The sequence below is a fragment of the Lissotriton vulgaris genome, chromosome 5 (genome assembly GCF_964263255.1).
Source record: "Lissotriton vulgaris chromosome 5, aLisVul1.2, whole genome shotgun sequence".
Lineage (NCBI taxonomy): Eukaryota > Metazoa > Chordata > Amphibia > Caudata > Salamandridae > Lissotriton > Lissotriton vulgaris.
Window position 1 is genome coordinate 41,744,273 of NC_141693.1, and position 24,931 is coordinate 41,769,203.

The 24,931-nt window shown below is 45.3% G+C and overlaps 1 protein-coding gene across 2 annotated transcripts in view; it reads left to right on the plus strand.

The window, feature by feature from the left end:
- The window catches only part of LOC147710079 (butyrophilin subfamily 2 member A1-like), a 552,967-nt gene that overhangs the window by 195,995 nt on the left and 332,041 nt on the right, over positions 1 to 24,931 (plus strand). For both annotated transcript variants that reach the window (XM_086920785.1, XM_086920786.1), the window contains exons 5-8: positions 9,944 to 9,964; positions 13,070 to 13,090; positions 15,551 to 15,571; positions 20,945 to 20,965. In XM_086920785.1, the coding sequence (XP_086776911.1) occupies positions 9,944 to 9,964; positions 13,070 to 13,090; positions 15,551 to 15,571; positions 20,945 to 20,965 (84 nt within the window). The remainder of the gene's footprint in view (positions 1 to 9,943; positions 9,965 to 13,069; positions 13,091 to 15,550; positions 15,572 to 20,944; positions 20,966 to 24,931) is intronic.

Here is a 24,931-nt window from a genome sequence, read left to right on the forward strand (position 1 = left end):
TGTTATACTTTTCTATGTGTATGTTCCACCCCCAAATGTTTCAATATCGTGAAAACCCCTAATTCTGATTGGGCCTGGCAAGGGAAGAGGTCATCACACCATACTAAATGTAATGCTCTCTCTTTAGTCCTTTGTTTAATATTCCCACCCCTTAATTCACTTTCGCAAGCGTCCTTTCTGCATTTCACATTTTATGATCAATACATTTTATGCAAATGTTGTATTTCTCCTTCCCCTCTCTGGTCAAGAGGTAATTCTCCCAGGAGATTCTTGCTTGCGCGAACTTTGCTGAGTTTTAACAGTGTCATCATAGTTCAGGGCGGGTTTGGATATGCATTCGCATAAGTTAGGTGGGGTAGGAATTTCAGTCACCCTCCAAGGCCCAAATAGAGCTAATAATAAAGTCAGAAAAGACATGTTAAAATACAAAAATAAATGAGTTCACTGTATACCACTTATCTCTACTCTAATCCCATTTAATTTATATATCTTCCGCATTAGCAATTTAGTAAAACTTTCAAGGTTTAGTTCAAGCATAGCGTGTGCATTAACATGTGAGTTTCAAGCAGCCATTTTGAGAGCTATTTCGCAGCTGCAAAGATTTTCCCCCAAGCATAGAAAAAGCAGTAGATGCATGCGCAGTAAGAATCCTGCATTTTTAGCGGCCATTTTAGTGACAGTTGGGTTACTGGTTAGTAATACACATAGTCAAGCTTCCCCTAGATACTGTATAATGTGTGTAATACAATATTAGTATTAACAAACAGGTTGATTATAGTGTTACACATTATTTGAGAGGATTGCATCCAAGCAAGTCTCTTTTATACAAGACCTTGCTCCATCAATACTAACTTAATTAGAAACTGTTATGTTGCATTTTTATTGGCCAAGGTTTGTGTGAGTCTTTTATGACCATATCTATGAGATCACGAATATCTGAAATTCATCTATTGGCTTTCAAAGCAAAAGTAATGCCGGATTTCAGCACAAACCTCCATTGGAGGTCTTACTGGGGAGAAGTTGCCTTCATCTGGTCACTGTTCATGTTCCAGACTTGAACAAGCTGCTAGACTGTGAAAGGAAATAGCTAACTTGCTATTCCATAACAAACACGTTGTGTGAACCATCTTAAAAACTCAAGAAGAGACTCTCTATTTACTGCTCCAGCAAATTTAGCATATGACCTCAAAAATGCAAGAGGGAGTTAGGATGATTAGTGTTGTAATCTTCCTTGCTGTAGGATTTACCTAGAGTGATATGTTACACTTGGTATGCCCCCTTTCACCCCCCCCCTCCCTTTCCCCTGCCAGTGGTTTGCCCCTACTTTGGAATGTTAGTGAGGAGTTCACCTTATAATGTTGGAGTGAGGCAGTGTTGGTACTGAAGATCAGAGTTGAAATAAACTGCTCTTTCTTCCATTTTTGTGTCAGCGGTTTCTTAACATTTTGGCCACGCTGCTGTGCTGGGGGCAGCTTCTGATCCTCCCCCTGTTTCTCCTGTACCAACTGAGGTGATACCATCCAGCCAATTAATAAATACATCGTAACCGCTGTGGGATTTTCTTGGAGCCAGCGGTAACCCTTTGAAGATTGAGTTTGTTCCTTCTTGTGGGCTGCCTCCTTATAGTTTTGCCGCCTCATGACTTTTATTTTGGTAGCTGCTTAATTCAAGTGGTGGTCCGTTTTCATCCCTGCATGCAGAATGATTCTTGGCAGAAACTCCTTAACTTAATAATAATTCTATGACGCATTGTTTGAGTGCACGTTGTGCCTTTGAGTGCGTTCTGCCTCTTTCACTTGTCACATTTACGGTGAGCTCGTTGAGTGGTTCATGCCACTAGAGGCTGTGTTCCTCTTTTGGTTCTGCTCGCCTGAGGCGCAGTCCGAGAAGTTGAGAAGTGTGGTTCAATGATTAGAGTGGCAGACCCTGATGCAGAGGTCTAGCCCGGGACCAGGGTTCAATTCCCCGCCTCGGCGGGTCTTGGGCTCAAAATTCCACGGACCTGATAATTCTTGCCTCGGTGCATATTCCAATCATGGAGTCCCACTCTGCAACTCTAGGAAATAGCTTGCTTAATCTCCACAATGGCCCCCACAACGCTAAGGATGCCTGGCCTCCACCTTGGGGGTGCCCAGGAGTGGACGCCTCACAAGGAAAGCCAGGATGGGTTCCACAGCGGTATTCGTGCAAGCGCCTTGAGACCCTTGCGGGTGAGTAGTGCGCTATACAAGTATCAATTTAATTTACATTTAGTTCGACAACAATTTAGTGCCATTGCCCTTCTATTGGAACAAAGCAGCTGCTCCTTTCTGTGGATTCCTATGCGGTCCTGTTCGCCTGAGGCTAAGCCCTGCTCAGCTGCCCTGTCAGCTTGACTGTGTTGACGTCTCGATTCTCCGTCATTGTTCGCTCTCCGTGAACGTTTTGAGGAGAGTGTGGGACAGTTGTGTTTCTTCAGCTACAAGTGGCTCAGGGACCGTTTTGGGTGCTATTTCTCTCCACATCGTTTTCTGAGGAAAAAATATATATATATTATTTGGTGGTGTGTTTCAGCAGTCTGGAGTGCGGAGGTGCAGTTCCTCACATCCTCCACAGACGTCTCACCGAGAGGGAAAAGTCTAACCTCTGGGCGTCAGCATCACACAACAAAGTCACCACCAATCTAGCACAAACTAAATGCTGGCTACTCCACAAAACATACTGGACCCCTTCCCGCCTAGCGACAATAGGGCAACGTGACAGCGACGTGTGTTGGAACTGTAACAAACAAAAAGGGGACCTGGCACACTTAATCTTCAACTGCCCTAAGGTCAAACGATTCTGGATTAGAATAAACGACTTTATAAACAACGCTCTAGGTCTATCACTACAGCTAGATTTCCATGGGTTGGCCACGGACTTCATGGCACCGTCAATCCAATCCAAAGAAGACAGAGATCTGACTGACCTCCTACTCACAGCAGCAGTTAAGACTGTCCTAAATAACTGGAAAGACACAGGTAAAGCATCCTTCAGGAGTTGGTTCAACTGGATCACCTTCCTACGGGGGCCGACACCATAACCTCAAACCAAACACCAAACACCCGCACAAGGGGTGAAATGTGGCTCTCCCTAGATTTATACCTGTCCACACACAAGCCCCCATAGGCGGCCATCCAAGGGGTACAGCACCCCCACATACATCGTAGGGGCACAGCCTGGCCGACCCAATCGACACTTGAACCAGGTGTTCCTCCCGTACTCTCAATTTTCTTTTCCCACTTTCCTTCCCTCTCCTCGTCACCTGGGGGTAAATACACGAGCCGCTCACAACGACACACACCAAGTATACGAATGTCGCATGCATGCTCTAATAAGAGGCCGTATGTTACCCAACCGGCATATAATGTGATCAAGTTTTTTTTTTTCCTCAGGCGATCCACACTGTACTCCTGTATACTGTATTCTGTATATACAAACTTCTTCCTCAATAAAATTCACTTGAAATAAAAAAAAATTAAAAAAAAGAGAAGGCGCACTTGATTCATTATTGTTTGGTGCCCTCTAGTGGTACTTTTCCATAGCAACTCTGTGATTTTTCAGCGGTGGAAGCCTTACTTTTATTTTTTTCTCTCTCTTCAGTATTCTCAATGGCGTCATTTGCAATGTCTCAGCCTCCCCCATTTTTTAAGTGAAGAGGGGAACCTCTCATTCCGTGGAATAAGATGGATCAAATTGTTTGAATCATATCTAATTGCTATTGAGGGGGATAGATTTTCTTCAGTGCGCAAACAACATATTTTATTACACAATCTAGGAAAACAAGCTAGAGAAATCTGCGATGATTTACCTGACACTATCACAGTGGGTGAGGGAGGGAGTTAGGATGCCCATGGTGACCCTCAACGTGACGTATACCAAATTACTCTTAAAAAATTTGAAGCTCAAGTTGGAAAAAAAATAAATATAGTTTTAGATCGTCATAATTTCTTCTCCAGATCGCAAGGAAGAAATGAAAAAGTAGCAAATGACATTGCTGTACTGAGAGGTTTGGCAGCTACTTGTGATTTTGGACCTATTACTGAATTACTTATAAGAGATCAATTAGTGCGGTGCACAAGTGACAAGAAAATTCAAGAGAAGTTATTAGCGGATGCACCTGAATTGAAGCAGGCTATTGACATCGCAAAGGGTATAGAGCATACAGCGTTTTGTATGAATGAAATGAAGGATGCTATGGAAGTTAAACAAGTGAGTGATAATGAGGTACTAAAGGTGGTCGCAAAGGAAGATAGAAATAAAACACCTTCTTCTGTAAAATTCAAAACAAAAGGTAGATCATAGACAAAAGAATGTTGTGTCAAACCGTAAATGTTTTTGTTGTGGTGATCCTAAACATTTGGCTAATGATATAAGATGTCCAGCGAGGAGAGTGGTGTGTAGGAAATGCAACAAACGTGGACATTTTTCAAAAGTGTGTCATGACATGAAAGGTAATGTATCTCACATGGTGCATGGTGAGGACATACCCAATGCAGACATTATTTTCCATGTTGAGAACCTTCAGAATGTATCTAACATGAAGTATCCTGAGTGTAATATTTTTCTTGATGACATGCAGTACAAGGTTTATGCAGACTCCAGTTCCCCATATATTTTAATCAATGAAGCCACATTTAAGGCCAACTCATGAAACAAAGTATATGAGATGTTGACCCCAGATATTAACCCAGGTGGATATAACCATGACCCTATACCACTAGTGGTTATGCTTGTTATGCAAATTAACTTTAAAGACAGAGTTACTGTGTTTAAAATTGACATCACTAAACATGGATCGAACTTACTTGGATGGAGGCATCAAAAGGATCTTGGCATAACATTAGATCCTAATGCCTCTGAACCGGTGTATCTGGTGGAAAGAGGTTGAATTGGGAAAGAAGTTTATGATGAGTGACCTGAGGTGTTCTCTGATGAATTAGGCTTATTAAAAAGCTTTTTGCACAAAATCAAATTGAAGAAACAGTATAAACCCTGTGTTCACAAAGCCAGATCTATTCCTTGATCCATAACAGATCCCCTCATGAAAGAATTAGAGAAATTGGAGTCAATTGGGGTAATTGAAAAGATTGGAAGCTCGGAGTGGTTAGCTCCCATAGTAGTCGCATCCAAGGAAGGGGGTAGAGGTATTCGTTTATGTGTGGACCTGAGAGATTTAAATTCCAACATCTGGGTGGATAGACATCCCCTTCCTAGAATCAACAAAATGCTCAGTATCATACAGGGTGCTAAATTCATCAGTGTCCTTGACCTCCCCGCAGCTTACCACCAAGTTGCCCTCTACCCGGAGTCCAAAGCTTTGACTTCATTTATAACACCTTTTGGGGCATACCAATTCAATAGAATGCCGTTTGGGTTGGCATCAGCTGCGGCTGTAATTCAACAGATCATGCAACATATTTTAGGAGGTCTTAACAAAGTGTTGTGTTTCCAGGACGACATTTTAATCGATGGAGAGTCAGAAAGAGAACACAACAAGATTCTCAGGGATGTTTTAAACAAGCTAAGTAAAGCAGGTTTCACCACGCACAAAGACAAATGTAAGATAGGGGTGAAATCAGTAACATATCTAGGACACACTATATCTGAAGAAGGCATTAGACCTAAAACCAGTTTGGTAGACTCTGTGAAATTAGCCCCCCCTCCTACTAACAAGGAAGAACTTAAATCGTTTCTTGGCCTTGTAGAGTATATGTCGAAGTTTGAGGAGAATTTTGCGGGGCATGTACACTCCTTAAGAGACATATTAAAAAAAGTGTATTCCTTTATCTGGAGTTCTCAGTGTCAAGATGATTTTTACTACATCAAACAAGCCATTTCAAAAGCTCCCACGTTAGGCATGTTTGACCCCAACGCCAAAACTTCTCTAACCACTGACGGCAGCAAAAAGGGACTTGGGGCGTCCCTTACCCAAACTATTGATGGCAGTGAAAGAATAATTGCATTGGCGTCTAGAGCCTTAAAAGAACCTGAATATAATTACTCTACAATAGAGAAAGAAGCACTTGTGTGCTACTGGGCAATAAACCGCTTCAAATTTTTCATGTGGGGTATTCCTTTTATTTTGCGCACGGACCACAAACCCTTACTCCCCATTTTCTCTACAAAGAGCATAGAAAGAGCCACTCCACGCATCTCCAAATGGGTCTTAGCATTTCAAGGTTTTAACTATTCCATGTGTTTTGTAGCGGGTGAGAAAAACACTATAGCGGATTGTTTATCCAGACTCCCCATTTCTGATGATAGTTTCCAATGTAATCCTCCGGATGAAACTATTTTAGCCATTGATTGTAACCATGAAGAATGGGAGAAAGGTATACAGGAAGACTCTGTTCTAAAATAACTTAAAAATTTGATTTGTAATGGATGGCCTGATCCATCAATGGGATTACGGAGAGGTTGAATTCCTTGTGGGTGGTAAGAGATGAACTATCCATAATTGGTGATCATGTACATAGAGGGAATAAAAGTCTGCCACCTGCAAACATAAGAGAACGCATTATATTGATTGCACATGAAGGGCACCCAGGTAGAAGTATGACCCAAAGCAAGATTAGACAGTATTATTGGTTCCCCAATACGGATAGTAATGTTGAAAACACTGTGAAAGATTGCATAACCTGTGGAGCTAGTGACAAATCCAAAGTGGTACATAAAGCACCCTTGCTTCCTGTATCTGCTCCATCCAAAACCTTGTGTAGCAGGGATTCCGTTCTCCTACAGAACTGTGCATAGAGATCTAGAACCTCAGTGACTTAGGGTGACCCAAAACTCACCTCAGTATCCAAAATCCCCTTACCGAGCTAGCTACAGTGTCTCATTGGTCATAACAAACTCCCAATGACTTAGACAAACCAGAACATGAACTTAGGTTACCTCAGGTATCGTGGAACACATGACCACGCTTTCGCTCTTTAATCATTTCAAACCAGAACTTGGAGTAAATGAGGACACGTGCATATTTGAAATATTTATTAATCAATGCAATGTTCTCAAACGCAGTATCTTGTATAATACTAACAAACAGATTATAAGAATCAAAGTTATCAGCATAGTTACTAGTCCATAGTAAGCAAACGGTAATAGCATATTATAATGCTGAAATGAATAGGAATTAACAACACCTATTTCTCACCTCCCTATTTAGCATATTATATTATATTTATGACGGTCTCTTTTGGGTTTTAGCAGGGCGGGCCCATACCTCTAAATGTCAGGAGGATAGGATCACATCATCTGCCACCAGCTCTCTGCATGCGAAGCATCATCAAGTGTTTTCTTGCATTCCCTGTAACTCTATCTTAAACCCGCTTAGAGCCCAATGTTGGCAGCAACTGTATTTATGTTATGTCTAATGTGGTGCGAAGATCAGACCTCCCAGCAACCTTGTATCGAGTTATTCTTAGAGGGTTCAGCACTCACTGTTCAGACAGTGTACCAAGCAAACCTGATATCAGAGTAATAACATATTATTCTCAAATAAATCACATCGCTCTTCTAGGTTGAAAGCTTCAACAACAAGTATGTGTTGTGTGCAAACTGAAGCCGAAGGGAAAATGGTGTTTAAACATGTAATAAGCTCATGCTAACTTAACACAGTATATATAAAGAAGTATCTATATGACACTTGGGACAAGTTAGGGTTAGACATCATTGGTACTCTAAACTTCCTAGGACTCTCTAAGAAATTCATATTTGTTCTTGTGGACTACCAATCCCATTGGATTTCCACTAAAACGGTTTCTTCTATCACCACATCTGCTTTGATTGAATTCTTAAAAGACATTTTCTCGAAAGAGGGAATACCCAGTTCCCTAGTTACGGACAATGGGGTTTAATTTACATCTGACACTTTGACACAGTTTTCATCTAATTTGGCCATATCACATATAAGAACTCCTCTTTATTGTCCTAAGGCTAATGGGCTGGTTGAGAGAGTAAATAGAATGTTAAAGAACACCATTCAATTAGCTGTTACTGCACATGAACCTATTGATGATGCTATAAGGAAGATTTTATGGTTGTACGATTCTTCTCCTAATGCAGTCACTGGAGTTTCTCCCTTTTTGTCCCTCAAGGGGAGGAATCCAGGGACCAAACTTAACCCCAATTGGCTCAATGGGGGTAGTTCTGTCTGGGTGGATAAAGAATCAATTTTGGATAAAATTGGTCTCCATCAATCCAGTTACAAAATAAGATATGATCAGAAGTGGGGTACTAGGAATAGGCAATGGTGTGTAGGTCAGTGGATAGTGGTCAAGAGACCTCAAGTAGGTTGTGCAAGATTTTCATCATTCTCCAAACCTCAAAGGATTCAACGAGTAAATAATAATTTGGTTGTTTTAGAGGATGGTAGCACATGGAGCATGAACAATATATGTTGCTGCCCCAGTGTATGTATTCCCTTGTCTGCAAGAAGAGATAACCAAGAAGACATGCTTACCAAGAACCCACTGACTAGAGAGACCAGGTCACTCTTTCCTCCACGATGGCAAGAGGACTTTGTGATGTAATGACCATGCACAGAATATTCTGATGTTCCTCTTCTGTTGTAAATACTGTGTATAGAATATTTCACTTGTTCCATTTTTTCCCTACAGAAAGAGGTGTGTTGTAATCTTCCTCGCTGTGGGATTTACCTATAGTGATATGTTACACGTGGTATGCCCCCTTTTCCCTTTCCCCCCTCCCTTTCCCCTGCCCGTGGTTTGCCCCTACCTTGGAATGTTGGTGAGGAGTTCACCTTAGAATGTTGGAGTGAGGCAATGTTGGTACGGAGGATCAGAGTTGAAATAAATTGCTCTTTCTTCCACTTCTGTGTCAGCGGTTTCTTAACAATAAGGACTTAACATCGAATTTTTCCCTGCTGTTTCATATCACCATGACAGTATATATACTACATTTATTTTTACAGTCTGTGTTGTTAACCTTCAGAGTTTAGGTATTGAGTTATAAGTTTAAAATAAATATTTTTAAACACATGTCCTGTTTCTTAGTGGTTCTGAGTGTATTACTCATCAAAGAAAGAGGGGTTAGAGTTCGACTGTATCCCTGAAAATATCAGATATTGTAATGATTTGTCACTCCCTCGTTTCGAGAATGGCCTAATTAGAAACCCCAATAGGATTTCTTCCTTTCAATATTAGATAATGCTGCTGTGTTTATTAGCTACACCGGATACATAATAGCTGAGGATTTACATTTTAATCCTGACTTTAATTTTAGCAAGATTTCTTTTCAGTTCAAGTAAGCATAATAACATCTTAGTGTAGGATTCGTACAAGGGCAGGTGGCTGAACAGCATCCATTTCATTTTCTTTATTGACAAGCATCTGTAATACTTGGATTTCACAACAGACACATGTAAGCAATATAGGCTTGGGCCACAAGTTATACCTTATTGCTGCTGATGTGGGTGGACATAAGCATTACCTATGGTTTCAGCATATATAAGAAACAAATAGAAGAATGAGGCAGAGACAGATCTATGATGAAGGGATGGTCCCATGGTTATGATTTAAAGTATTAATATGTGGCATTATTTAAAAATATATTTTCTGCATCACATTATGAAGGCATCATGTAAGCTAAATGTGCATACAGACACAAAGGTTTTACACAGCCTCTAAAATGGTGCACATGGTTGTAGGTCTTGTATTTTTCAAAATGCAGATTTATCTGTTCTGGTCAATCCTGACTGTTGAATGCTCATTGTGGTGGGCATTTTCAATGTCACCATTTTCAACATCATGCCAGTAATGTTTGTGAATAGTTTGAATTGTGAGAATTTCACATGACCACAGTTGCCATAAGCATAGAATAACTCTTGAAAGTTTGCGTTTTACATTATTAACAATGGAGTTTTTAATCTGTACAAGTAACACATTTGTCTTCCCTTTTTCAGACACTCTTCAGAAGGAAAAAGGTATGTGAAATTTCATTGAAACAAGGGTGAGGATAAGGACGCATCTACTTAAGTTAGAGTACATATGTTAAACAACTTGTCTGTATATTGTTAGCTCCTGTCGTGGATCATTTGCTTTTGTTGAATTTGTGAACTATATTTTTCTCCACAGGGACCATTAGCTGAAATCTGTTTCCTTTATGCAAAACCATAAGTCCCCTACACAGTAAGCAAAGCAAGTCCCACTATGCACTGCAGCACTAAACACCAAGACACACACCAAGGGATTTTACTGAATTTAGACTCTTTGACTCCATCTTAAATATATTCATAAATTACATTTTCAAGTTCGAAAATCATTTGTTTGCTATTTGAGCAGACATATCTAAGAAAATATTTTCCAATTGATAGTACATCTAAAGAAAGAATTTCCAAATGAAATAGTTTTGAGGTTTACATCATGACCATTTTGTTTATAACATAACTTTGAAGCCTTTTTATAATCTACATTGAATGTATTACTATTTTACAAACCCCCTAACTACCATAGTGACAGACAACTTTAAGTCATATACTTCAACAAACCATGCCCATAATTAAAGGGCTATCGAAAAGTATAATAATCGTAAATGTGATAGGTCAGTTTCAAACATAGAAACTATTTATTATGACTATATGAACAGAAATATCTTATGTTTATCAAATTTTCAGATGTTTTGCAAAACAAAATTAGAATATTGAGAAAATCCTCCGAGAAAGATAATGCTACTCTTTCTGAGTTCTCTTTGTTTGTCTAGTTCCACCAGTGGGCAATGTAGAAATGAATTTCACATCCTCAAAGCAAGATTAAATTAGTCTTCTCTATAGCTTCTCAGATAGGTGATTTAATTAAAGCAAGAGGAAAGTTTCTAAATTGAGCTATAATAGATGGATCATATGGAAAAGCAAATTAAATGATTTTCCCCTGCCTTGGTAGTTGCAAAATCCATCTCCTATTATTTGCAGACAACACCCTCCTGATCTCAAAGACCCTAGTGGACTACAACGTTTGGTGAATACATCAATAAATCTAAAGACTTTTGCACTGAACAGTGGGCTTGTAATAAACCATTCTAAGGCCAAGTTTATGGTCATTACCCCTCACAAAACATTTAGGGGTTTGATAATGCTGGAGGGGTCGACCTCTGGATAGGATATGTGAGTTTGACTCTTTGGAGGTTAGGTTAAACAGATTTATGGTGTGGGCACCACATGTTGAGAATAGCAGCCTAAATTTAACTCCGCACTCGGCTGCAATTTTAAGACACTATTGGATATCCTGGACCAGGTGTATTTCTCCTGTACTCTAGGTATCCAGAGTTTTTTTTTATATCTTTTTTATTTGCATTTATACATATAGTGGGAAGATAACCAGCACAGTTACTGAAGTATAGCAAGAGCACGTTCACTACAGCATGTTTGGATTACAGCTAGGATAATAAGGATAATATTTCAGGTGCATCCTGCAAGGCAATCTTAGGTTTTAAGCTCAGTATCGCATACACATACAGTAATATAGGCGGCAAGAATTCCTGGCAGATACAAGCATCTTCGTAACAGTCAATTGTTATTAACTCCGATTCAGTGAGGAGTTGGTGAGCATCTATTTTTGTATCTTGTCGTCCATATACATATGGTTGTTGTCTACCTTACAATCTCTGCAGTATACACTCAATCAGTGCTAGGCTGATAAAAGACGCCATTCAAAAAAAGATAAACCATACAAAACAAAACAAACTTTGGATAGGATATGTGAGTTTGACTCTTTGAAGGTTAGGTTAACCAGATTTATGGTGTGGGCACCACATGTTGAGAAGAGCAGCATAAATTTTACTCCACACTCGGCTGCAATTTTAAGACATTATTGGATATCCCGGACCAGGTGTCCAGAGTTAAAGCCGAGGGCAGTGCCCTGTAGGGGGCTGAAGTATGGAGCACTTGGAATCTGACTAAACTTGAGGTAGAGGAGAATACATTCAGAGAGCACTGACTAACCTCCCGTATAATACTCCTCTAATACAATTAAGACGAGATCGGGACCTCAATTCAATGACATATGAGGCCTAATTGAGGCTGTTACATTATTGGAGAAGGTTGAAACACTATGCAGATCTTGATGACCATCTTGGACCCTTGGAGGAGCTATTATCACTGGACAGTCATGGTAGAATTAAGTGGTTATCTTATGTCCAAATGTTGCTAGTACACATCGGTTTAGGGGCCCCATGGGCCTACTCAGCATCCCCGACCTATCTATTCAAGACTACACCTAAGGATGCATTCTGGTACCATGAAAATTCCAGTATGTGCCCAAAGGGTTGCTTAGTACTCTATTTTTTTTATTTTAAACTTGAATTTCAATTTTAACCTTTCTTGGATATTATTAACCCATTAGCTGCAAAGTCCCTTACCTTACATTCCTCCAGGGAACTTTACCATTAATGTCTTTATTATCAAAGTGGAACCATCTAAATTCAATAAGTAGTGTATGTCCAGTTTGCTAACAGCTAGAGGAGTCACTAGTTAACATTATTTTATTCTGTTCTGGTTATACCTGGCCAAGAAAAACATGGATCATCCCTTTTTGGAAGCAATTTGGATGCCGTCTACCAGAGGTTACCACACGGTTCCTCTGTACAGTATCCTCTCAGTTAGTTACTTTGCGGTATCCAAGTACCTTCCTTGGAGTAGGTCCATCAGATACAGGGTGCTGGAGTTATTGGCTTTCACATTATGCGTTGTCTTTGTCTTAGCCTCCCTGTACCTATGTATTTGTTATATGATGCTTAGCATCGGTGTCCTTTATTTGTTGTATTTTAACTATATATATTTTTAAATGCCAATTGTAACTAATTATAAAGTATTTTATTTATTACAGTTTAAATGTCCACTTCCATTGATCATTTACATTTTGTAATGGCATGACACAGGACCGTGTTGTAAATTGAGTTTGTGTATCTTTAATTTTACATATGTGCTGTTATGTACTCTTATGGTTGAAAACTCCGAATAAAGTATTTGATGATGAAATATTTTACACATCTGAAAACAAAATGAAATTATTTTTCTCTACATTTTCTCTTATAGGTGATTTAATTAAAGAAAGAGGTAAGATTATAAATTGAGCAATCATAAATGGATCGTATATAAAAGTAAATCTGAAAGAAACATGTTAGTTATAGATTCCTTACCTTAGATTTAGCCCCAGGTGTCAGACTGGATCCGGAAAGTTTTTTCGTCAGCAGTACCCCTGCGTGTCGAAAGGTGGCGTCGGCCAGCTCTGTGATTGTCATTGGCATCGTGGTTGCCGGGATGACGTTGCGTCAGCTACTTAGACGCCGACTTCGCGAGCCAACATCAGGTCTTTCTTTTTCTGCGCTAGCCAGCGCAGATCAGGGAAGAGTGGTACCACTAGTACATTTTTTACTAATCTTTTTGCGACTTTTGTCGACTTCTTTTTCGAGTCGTATGACACCTGTTGTACGAGGGATGCCCAGTGTCTAGCAATGCAGTTCCTGTAATCTACTGATGTCAGTGACGGATCCGCACAGCATGTGTCTTTTTTGCCTGGAGCATGACCATGACCCCAAGTTGTGCTCTGACTGCCGGCCCATGGCTCGACGACTTTGCGGGAGCGGTCCCGTAAGTTACTCGAGGCTGGGCAGCTGGCTCCATGCCGCTCAAGGTCCTGGTCCCGTGGGAGGTCGAGGGACCGGTCGCGGAGTCATCATCATCACTCCTCCTTGATGTCTTTGCACTCAGGGCTCAGGTAAGTCGAAGCACAGGAAGAAGTCGAAGAAGCACCATCGCTCTTCGACTTCCTCTCAACCGTCGGCTGGCGCAGCGCACGGTGCGGGTGGTGCCACTCCCAATGCTCCGCATGTGGAACCTCCATGGTCGACTCTGGGCTTCCCTCCCTTTCTGGGATCGAGCTCGACCCCTGCCCAGCTTCGTCAGTTCTATGAATCGATGCACACCATTTTTGGGCGGCCCAATTCCGCCAGCGCTCTGTTGTGCCAGACGGAGCGGGGTGGGGCCATAGATCTTTGACGCCAGCGCCTCCGGCCCCGGCACCACAGGGCATCCTTGGATCCAGACCTGGTCTGGATCGGCGCCAGTAGTCCTTTGTGACACCTCCTCTGGGCCTGGCTTCACTACACCACATCCATAGCCGGCACCAGCTGGACCCCCTGCTGGCATTGACCCCAACCTCATCCCGGACATAGACACGGAACCAGACCGGCATCGCCCGATGCCAGATCTGGCACTGATGGGTAATTTTGCCTCTGTGTTCAGCCATGGCCCTTATCAGCCATTTTGGCAGCCAGGGGAGGATGGTGAGGAGTGGGAGGGTTATGGTGTCCCTTTATCTGACCAGAACTTGGATAAACAGGACTGGAGAGAGGAACTTGGGGAAGCCAATGGTCTAGATATATCCTCAGACATTGGCATATTGTCTCCTCCTACCGTGGCTACAGAGGAGCGTCTTACCCATTGGTGTCGCATAGGGCGGCCGAGGCCCTAACTCTCGAACTTCCTATGGTGGCAGTCAGGAATAAAGTCAGGATTGAAACACTATGCAGATCTTGATGACTATCGTGGACCCTTGGAGGAGCTATTATCACTGGACCATCATGGTAAAATTAAGTGGTTATCTTATGTCCAAATGTTGCTAGTACACATCGGTTTAGGGGGCCCATGGGCCTACTCAGCATCCCCGACCTATCTGTTTAAGACTACACCTGAGGCTGCATTCTGGTACCATGTAAATTCCTGAAAATTCCAGAATGTGTCCAAAGGGGTGCTTAGTACTCTTTTTTTAATTTTAAACTTGATTTTCAATTTGAACCCTTCTTGGATATTAATAACCCATAAGCTGCAAAGTCCCTTACCTTAATGTCCTCCAGGGAACTTTACCATTAATGTCTTTATTATCAAAGTGGAACCATTTATATTCAATAAGTACTGTATGTCCAGTTTGCCAACAGCTAGAGGGGTCACTAGTTAACAATATTTTATTCTGTTCTGGTTATACCTGGCCAAGAAAAACATGGATCATCCCTTTTTGGAAGCAATTTGGATGCCGTCTACTAGAGGTTACCACACGGTTCCTCTGTACAGTATCGTCTCAGTTAGTTGCTTTGCGGTATCCAAGTACCTTCCTTGGAGCAGGTCCATCAGATACAAGATTCTGGAATTATTGGCTTTCGCATTATGCTTTCTCTTTGTCTCAGTCTCCCAGTACCTATGTATTTGTTTTATGACGCTTAGCATCGGTGTCCTTTATTTGTTGTATTTTAACTATATATCTTTTTAAATGCCAATTGTAACTAATTATAAAGTATTTTATTTATAACAATTTAAAGGTACACTTCCATTGATCATTTAAATTTTGTAATGGCATGACTCAGCACCGTGTTGTGAATTGAGTTTGTGTATCTTTAGTTTTACATATGTATTGTAATGTACTCTTATAGTTGAAAACTCTGAATAAAGTATTTGATGATGAAATATTTTACAAATCTGAAAACAAAATTAAATTAGTTTTCTCGACATTTTCTCTTATAGGTGATTTAATTGAAGAAAGAGGTAAGTTTATAAATTGAGCAATCATAAATGGATCTTATATAAAAGTAAACCTGAAAGAAACATGTTAGTTATAGATTCCTTACCTTAGAATTACCCCCTGGTTTCAGACTGGATCCAGAAAGTTTTTCGTCAGCAGTACATCTGCGCATCGAAAGATGGCATCGGTCAGCTCTGCGATCGTCATTGGCATCGTGGTTGCCGGGATGACGTCACGGCAGCTACTTAGACGCCGCCCTCGTGAGCTGACATCAGTTCTTTCTTTTTCTGCGCTAGCCAGTGCAGATCAGGGAAGAGCGGTTCCTCTAGTACATTTGTTACTAATCTTTTTGAGACTTTTGTGGACTTCTTTTTCGAGTCATATGACACCTGGTGTACGAGAGATGCCCAGCAATGCAGTTCCTAGAAGCGACTGATGTCGGTGACGGATCTGCACCACATGTGTCTTTTTTGCCTGGAGGACGACTATGACCTCAAGTCGGGCTCTGACTGCCGGCCCATGGCCAACGCTCTTCGACTTCCTCTCAGCCGTCGGCTGGTGCAGCCCAGGGTGTTGGTGGTGCCACTCCCAAGGCTCCGCATGTGGAACCTCCATGGTCGACTCCGGGCTTCCCTCCCTTTCTGGGATCGAGCTCGACCCCTGCCCAACTTCATCAGTTCTATGAATCAATGCACGCCATTTTTGGGCACCCCGATTCCGCCGGTGCTCCGTTGTGCCACACAGAGCCGGGTGGGGCCATAGACCTTCGATGCCTGCCGCTCCGGCCCCGGCACCACAGGGCCCCCTTGGATCCAGACCTGGTCTGGATCGGCACCAGTAGACTTTTTGACACCTCCCGTGGTGCTGGCTTCACTGCACCATGTCCATAGCCAGCACCAGCTGGACCCCCTGCCGGCGGTGGCCCCAACCTCATCCCTGATCGTGGTTGCCGGGATGACGTCACGGCAGCTACTTAGATGCCGCCCTCGTGAGCTGACATCAGTTCTTTCTTTTTCTGCGCTAGCCAGTGCAGATCAGGGAAGAGCGGTTCCTCTAGTACATTTGTTACTAATCTTTTTGAGACTTTTGTGGACTTCTTTTTCGAGTCATATGACACCTGGTGTACGAGAGATGCCCAGCAATGCAGTTCCTAGAAGCGACTGATGTCGGTGACGGATCTGCACCACATGTGTCTTTTTTGCCTGGAGGACGACTATGACCTCAAGTCGGGCTCTGACTGCCGGCCCATGGCCCGAAGACTTTGCGGGAGCGATCCCGTAAGTTACTCGAGGCTGGGCAGCTGGCTCCATGCCGCTCAAGGTCTCGGTCCCATTGGAGGTCGAGGGACCGGTCGCGGAGTCATCAACATCACTCATCGTCAAAGTCTTCGCACTCGGGCTCAGGTAAGTCGAAGCACAGGAAGAAGTCGAAGAAGCGCCAACGCTCTTCGACTTCCTCTCAGCCGTCGGCTGGTGCAGCCCAGGGTGTTGGTGGTGCCACTCCCAAGGCTCCGCATGTGGAACCTCCATGGTCGACTCCGGGCTTCCCTCCCTTTCTGGGATCGAGCTCGACCCCTGCCCAACTTCGTCAGTTCTATGAATCAATGCACGCCATTTTTGGGCACCCCGATTCCGCCGGTGCTCCGTTGTGCCACACGGAGCCGGGTGGGGCCATAGACCTTCGATGCCTGCCGCTCCGGCCCCGGCAGCACAGGGCCCCCTTGGATCCAGACCTGGTCTGCATCGGCACCAGTAGACCTTTTGACACCTCCTGTGGTGCTGGCTTCACTGCACCATGTCCATAGCCAGCACCAGCTGGACCCCCTGCCGGCGGTGGCCCCAACCTCATCCCTGACATGGACACGGAGCCAGATATGCATCGCATGATGCCAGATCTGGCACTGATGGGTCATTTTGTCTCTGTGTTAACCCCTGGCCCTTATCAGCCATTTTGGCAGCCAGGGGAAGATGATAAGGACTGGGAGGGTTATGGTGTCCCTTTATCTGACCAGATCGTGGATGAACAGGACTGGAGAGAGGAACTGGGGGAGCCAATGGTCTAGATACATCCCCAGACCTTGGCATGTTTTCTCCTCCTATCATGGCTACAGAGGAGCGTCTTACCCAGTGGTGTTCCATAGGACGGCCGAGGCCCTAACCCTCGAACTTCTTATGGTGGCATTCAGGACTTACCCCCTGACAGAGGTGCTTCAGCCGTCAGCGAGCTCTTCGGAGTCCCTACAGCTGTTTAATGATGCCCTCACCAACATCCTTTCGAGCACCTGGTCCTGGCCCAACACAGGGGCTCCTGTGGATAGGATTGCTTGCCCGACGCCATCACCCGTCTCCAGGTGAACCCAATTTCCTCTGCCAACATCCCACCGTGAGAGCTTGGGGGTCCAAGCCTCAACTTCCAAAGGCGCATTCCCTAACGCACCACCTGATAGGGAATCCAAGAAGCTGGATCAGCTTGGGAAGAAGATAATTTCTCCCTCCAGCTTAGGACTGTAGTCCACAAACACTGCATGATTGTTGGGCTATTATTCCCACTCTGTGTGGGATACAGTGGTTCAGGTGCTGCCCAGTATCCCCAGGAGGCCCGGGCCGTACTCCGCGTACTGAGTCAGAGGGGAGAGAAGCAGCAAAGTTTATGATTCGCTGTGGACTGGACACTGCCGATTTACTGGGTAGGACCATTTCAACGTCGGTGGTGCTTCGCCGTCACACATGGTTGATAGCGACTGGCTTTTCAGGGGATGTCCAGAACTCTCTCATGGACACGCCCTTTGATGGCCATCGCCTGTTTGGCGACATAGCAGACAGTGCACTAAATCGTTTGAACCTCTCCACCACATGTCGCGCAGAGTCTGCTTTTTGCACCCTTCGTGGGTACGGAAGCGTGCCCCAACACGTCCCATTTCCAGCCACAGGCCGGCACAAGCTGTTCCGCCCCAGCGTGGCTAGGGACTTGGGAACAACCAACGTGGTTCTGGGGGCCAGCGGGCGGGCCAGTCTGCCACTGCCCCCCTGCAGCAGCCTCCAAGCCCTCCTAGTCCGATCTTTCGGGCCCATCAAACGCCAATGGGCGGCAGGATACACCATCACCTCCCCCACTGGTGCACCTTAACGTTGGACAGGCCGGTTTTGCAGATAGTCTGAAGGGGCTACTCCCTTCCTTTCGAGACCACCCCTCCAGCCATGCCACCCCAGTAACATTGCATGTCAGGGGATCATCTGGCACTTCTCCAATAGGAAGTTGCGGCTCACTTGGCCAAGGGAGCCATTAAGCACGTTCCTGCCCCAAAAGTAGGGTGTGGTTGTTATTCCCACTACTTTCTGGTGTCCAAGAAGGACAAGGGCCTGCGTCCTATCTTGGATCTCAGGAATGTCAACAGCTTCCTACAGAAGGAGAAGTTCAAAATGTTGACCCTTCGCTCAGGTCCTGTCTGCCCTCAACCGTGAAGACTGGATGGTAGCGTTGGACTTGCAGGACGCTTACTTTCACATCCCTATCCTGCCGGCCACTGGCGCTACCTACGGTTCAAGGTAGGCCAAAAGCATTTTAAGTTTACTGTGCTCCCCTTTGGCCTTACTAGTGTCCCTCGGGTGTTCATAAAAGTGATGGTGGTTGTCGCAGCTCCTCTGACCTCCTACTTTTGCTGGGGTTCTCCATCAACGTGTCAAAGTCATATCTGACTCCCTCTCAGAAGCTCCTTTTCATTGGCCGGGTTCTAGACACAATGCAGTTTCTGGATTATCCTCCTGAGCAGCGCGTCCGGGATATTCGGGCTATGATTCCGATCTTTCAGCCTCTATGCCAGGTTTTGGTCAGACTGACCCTCTGGATGCTGGGTCTGATGGCCTCCTGCATCCTGCTGGTAGATCATGCCAGATGGCAGATGCATACTCTGCAGTGGAACCTGAAGTTCCAGTGAAATTAAATGAAATTAATTCATACTTGTATAGCGCACTTATACCCTGAGGCGTCTTGGCACTGTACGCATATGCACTGTACGCATACCGCTGTGGAACCCTTCCTGGCTTCTCCCTTTGAAATGCCCACTCCTGGGCACCCCCAAGGTGAAGCCAGGCATCCCAGCACTGTTGGGGCCGTTGTGGAGATTAAGCAAGCTATTGCCCAGAGTTGCAGAGTGGGACCCATGATTAGAATAGGTACTGAGGCGAGAATTATCAGGTCCGAGGAAATTGAGCCTAAGACCCGCCGAGGTGGGAATTGAAACCTGGTCCCAGGCCAGATCTCTGCATCAGGGTCTGCCGCTCTAACCATTGAGCCACACTTCTCCACGTGGGCACAGCATCAGGGAAACCTGTCCAATTACGTCCAGATCCCAGAGGGCACTGCACACCAACTGCAGTGGTAGCTCACAAACCAGGATTGAAACACAATGCAGATCTTGATGACCATCGTGGACCCTTGGAGGAGCTATTATCACTGGACAGTCACGGTAAAATTAAGTCGTTATCCTATGTCCAAATGTTGCTAGTACATATCGGTTTAGGGGGCCCATGGGCCTACTCATTATCCCCGACCTATCTATTCAAGACTACACCTAAGGATGCATTCTGGTACCATGTAAATTCCAGAAAATTCTAGAATGTGTCCAAAGGGTTGCTTAGTACTCTTTTTTTTATTTTAAACTTGATTTTCATTTTGAACCCTTCTTGGATATTATTAACCCATTAGCTGCAAAGTCCCTTACCTTAAATTCCTCCAGGGAACTTTACCATTAATGTCTTTGTTATCAAAGTGGAACCCTTTAAATTCAATAAGTACTGTAGGTCCAGTTTGCCAACGGCTAGAGGAGTCACTAGTTAACATTATTTTATTCTGTTCTGGTTATACCTGGCCAAGAAAAACATGGATCATCCTGTTTTGGAAGGAATTTGGATGCTGTCTACTAGAGGTTGCCACACGGTTCCTCTGTACAGTATCCTCTCAGTTATTTGGTTTGCGGTATCCAAGTACCTTCCTTGGAGCAGGTCCATCAGATACAGGGTGCTGGAGTTATTGGCTTTCGCATTATGCTTTCTCTTTGTCTCAGTCTCCCAGTACCGATTTATTTGTTAGATAGCGCTTAGCATCGGTGTCCTTTATTTGTTGTATTTTAACTATATATCTTTTTAAATGCCAATTGTAACTAATTATAAAGTATTTTATTTATTACAGTTTAAATGTCCACTTCCATTGATCATTTAAATTTTGTAATGGCATGACACAGGACCGTGTTGTAAATTGAGTTTGTGTATCTTTAATTTTACATATGTACTGTAATGTACTCTTATGGTTGAAAACTCCGAATAAAGTATTTGATGATGAAATATTTTACACATCTGAAAACAAAATTAAATTATTTTTCTCTACATTTTCTTTTATAGGTGATTTAGTTAAAGAAAGAGGTAAGATTATAAATTGAGCAATCATAAATGGATCTTATATAAAAGTAAATCTGAAAGAAACATGTTAGGTATAGATTCCTTACCTTAGAATTACCCCCAGGCGTCAGACTGGATCTGGAAAGTTTTTTCGTCAGCAGTACCCCTGCGCATTGAAAGGTGGCGTCGGTCAGCTCTGCGATCATCATTAGCATCGTGTTTGCCGGGATGACGTCGCGGCAGCTAATTAGACGATGCCCTCGCGAGCTGACATCAGTTCTTTCTTTTTCTGCGCTAGCCAGTGCATATCAGGGAAGAGCGGTACCTCTAGTAAATTTTTGACTAATCTTTTTGCGACTTTTGTCGACTTCTTTTTCCAGTCGTATGACATCTGGTGTACGAGGGATGCCCAGTTTCAAGCAATGCAGTTCCTAGAAGCGACTGATGTCGGTGATGGATCCGCACCGCATGTGTCTTTTTTGCCTAAAGCACTACCATGACCCCAAGTCGTGCTCTGACTGCCGGCCCATGATCCAAAGACTTTGCGGGAGCGGTCCCGTAAGTTACTCGAGGCTGGGCAGCTGGCTCCATGCCGCTCAAGGTCCCGTTCTCGTGGGAGGTCGAGGGACCGGTCGCGGAGTCATCATCATCACTCCTCGTCGAAGTCTTCGCACTCGGGCTCAGGTAAGTCGAAGCACAGGAAGAAGTCGAAGAAGCTCCGTCGCTCTTCGACTTCCTCTCACCCGTTGGCTGGCAGGCGCAGAGTGTTGGTGGTGCCACTGCCAATGCTCCGAATGTGGAACCTCCATGGTCGACTCCGGGCTTCCCTCCCTTTCTGGGATCGAGCTCGACCCCTGGCCAGCTTCGTCAGTTCTATGAATCCATGCATGCCATTTTTGGGCAGCCGATTCCACCGGCGCTCCGTTGTGCCACATGAAGCCGGGTGGGGCCATGGACCTTCGTCACCAGTGGCTCCAGCCCCGGCACCACAGGGCCCCCTTGGATCCAGACCTGGTCCGGATCGGCACCAGCAGACAATGTGACACCTCCCCCGGTGCTGGCTTCACTGCACCATGTCCATAGCCGGCACCAGCTGGACCCCCTGCTGGCGTTGACCCCAACCTCATCCTTGACATGGACAGAGAGCCAGACCAGCATCGCCCGATGCCAGATCTAGCACGGATGGGAAATGTTGTCTCTATGTTCAGCCCAGGCCCTTATCAGCCATTTTGACAGCCAGGGGAGGATGATGAGGACTGGGAGGGTTATGGTGTCCCTTTATCTGACCAGATTGTGGATGAACAGGACTGGAGAGAGGAACTTGGGGGAGCCATTGGTCTAGATACATCCCCAGACCTTGGCATGGTGTCTCCTCCTACCGTGGCTACAGAGGAAGGAGCGTCTTACCCTGCGGTGTTGTATAGGGCGGCCGAGGCCCTAACCCTCGAGCTTCCTACTGTGGCAGTCAGGACAAACCCCCTGACAGAGGTGCTTCAGCCGTCAGTGAGCTCTTCCAAGTCAATACTTTTGTTCAATGATGCCATCACCAACATACTTTTGAGCACCTGGTCCTGGCCCAACACAGGGGCTCTTGTGGATAGGATTAATTGTCCGACTCCACCACCCGGCTCCAGGCGACCCCAATTTCCTCTGCCAACATCCCACCGTGAGAGCTTGGTGGTGCAAGCCTCAAGTTCCAAAGGTGCATTCCCTAATGCACCACCTTATAGGGAATCCAAGAAGCTGGATCAGCTTGGGAAGAAGATGATTTCTCCCTCCAGCTTGGGACTACAGTCTGCAAACACCGCATGTTTGTTGGGCCATTATTCCCACTCCATGTGAGATACAGTGGTGCAAGTTCTGCCCAGTATCCCTAGGAGGCCCGGGCCGTACTCTGCCGTACTGTGGCAGAAGGGAGAGAAGCAGCAAAGTTTATGATTCGTTGTGGACTGGACACTGCCGACTCACTGGGTTGGACCATTTCAACGTCGGTGGTGCTTCGCCGTCACGCCTGGTTGTTATCGACTGGCTTTTCAGGGGATGTCCAGAACTCTCTCATGGACAAGCCCTTTGATGGCCATCGCCTGTTTGGTGACAAAGCACACTGGCAACGCGTTTCAACCTCTCCACCACATGTCGCGCACAGTCTGCTTTTTGCCCCCTTCGTGGCAACGGAAGGGGTGCCCCAACACGTCCCTTTTCCAGGCCGGCACACGCTGTTCATCCCCAACGTGGCCGGGGACTTGGGAACAACCAACGTGGTTCTGGGGGCCAGCGGGCGGGTCAGTTTACCACTTCCCCCCTGCAGCATCCTTCAAGCCCTCCTAGTCTGACCTTTCAGGCCCATCAGACGCCAGTGGGAGGCAGGATCCGCCATCACCTCCCCCACTGGTGCACCAGAACGTTGGACAGGTCGGTTTTGCAGATAGTCTGAAGGGGCTACTCCCTCCCCTTCGAGTCCACCCCTCCAGCCATGCCACACCAGTACCATTGCTTGTCAGGGGATCATCTGGCACTTCTCCAATAGCAAGTTGCGGCTCTCTTGCCTAAGGGAGCCCTTGAGTGCGTTCCTGCCCCAAAAGTAGGTTGTGGTTGTTATTCCCTCTACTTTCTGCTGCCCAAGAAGGACAAGGGCCTGCGTCCTATCTTGGATCTCAGGCATGTCAACCGCTTCCTACGGAAGGAGAAGTTCAAAATGTTGACCCTCGCTCAAGTCCTGTCTGCCCTCGACCGTGGAGACTGGATGGTAGCGTTAGACTTGCAGGACGCTTACTTTCACATCCCTATCCTGCCGGCCACCGGCGCTACCTGCGGTTCACAGTAGGCCACAAGCATTTTAAGTTTACTGTGCTCCCCTTTGGCCTTACCAGTGTCCCTCGGGTGTTCACAAAAGTGTTGGCGGTGGTCGCAGCTCCTCTGCGCAGATCAGAGGTTCCAGTCTTCCCCTATCTCAACGACTGGTTGTTGAAGGCGGGCTTGCCACCTCCAGACTACATCCGACTTCCTTCATTCACTGGGGTACTCCATCAACGTGCCAAAGTCATATCTGACTCCCTCTCAGAAGCTCCTTTTCATTGGTCGGGTTCTGGACATGACGCAGTTTCTCTGGTCTCCAGCGGAGTCCGGGCTCCATATCAACCTTCTGGAGTTTCGGGCGATTCGTCTTGCATTCAAGGCATTCCTTCCCTCTGTCCGGGGAAGAGTAGTTCAGGTGTTCACAGACAACACCGCCCCATATGGTACGGTAACAGACAAGGTAGGGTGGGGTCCGTGGACCCTCTGTCAAGAGGCCCTCCGTCCTGGATATGGCTGGAACATCAGGGCATTGCCCTGGTGGTTCATCACCAGACAGGTTCACTGAACACTAGGGCGGACGAACTCAGCCGCAGGTGCATAATGTCTCACGCATGGCTTCTGAACTCGGAGGCGGTGCAAGGTCTCTTTCGACAGTGGGGAGAGCCTTGGTTAGATCTATTCACCTCCAAAGAGAACGCGCAATGTCAGCAATTCTGCGCGTTGGAATTTCCGAGGCGGCACTCGCTAAGTGACACTTTTCGTCACAAGTGGAGTTGTGGTCTTTATACGCCTTTCCGCCTATACCACTTCTGCCCAGAGTGCTGAAGTAGATCAAGTGTGACTGGGCCCAAGTCATCCTTGTGGCTCCAGACTGGGCATAGAGAGTCTGGCATCCCGAGCTCTTGAACATGGCCATTGATCGCCCGACTCTACTGCTTCTTCGGGCAGATCTTCTGTCGCAGCAGCAGGGGACGGTCCTCCACCCGAACCTGTCCAGCCTCCACCTCCTTGCGTGGAGATTGAGCGGCGACAGATGGCAGCTTTTGACCTTCCCCCCGAAGTCTGTGATGCGATCTTGGCCAGGCGTCCCTCCACAAAAAACTGTATACGCCTGCCGATAAAACAAATTTGTGGCATGGTGCACAGCAGAGGCTGTGGATCCCCTTTCTGCCCCTCTTTCTGAGGTTCTCTTGT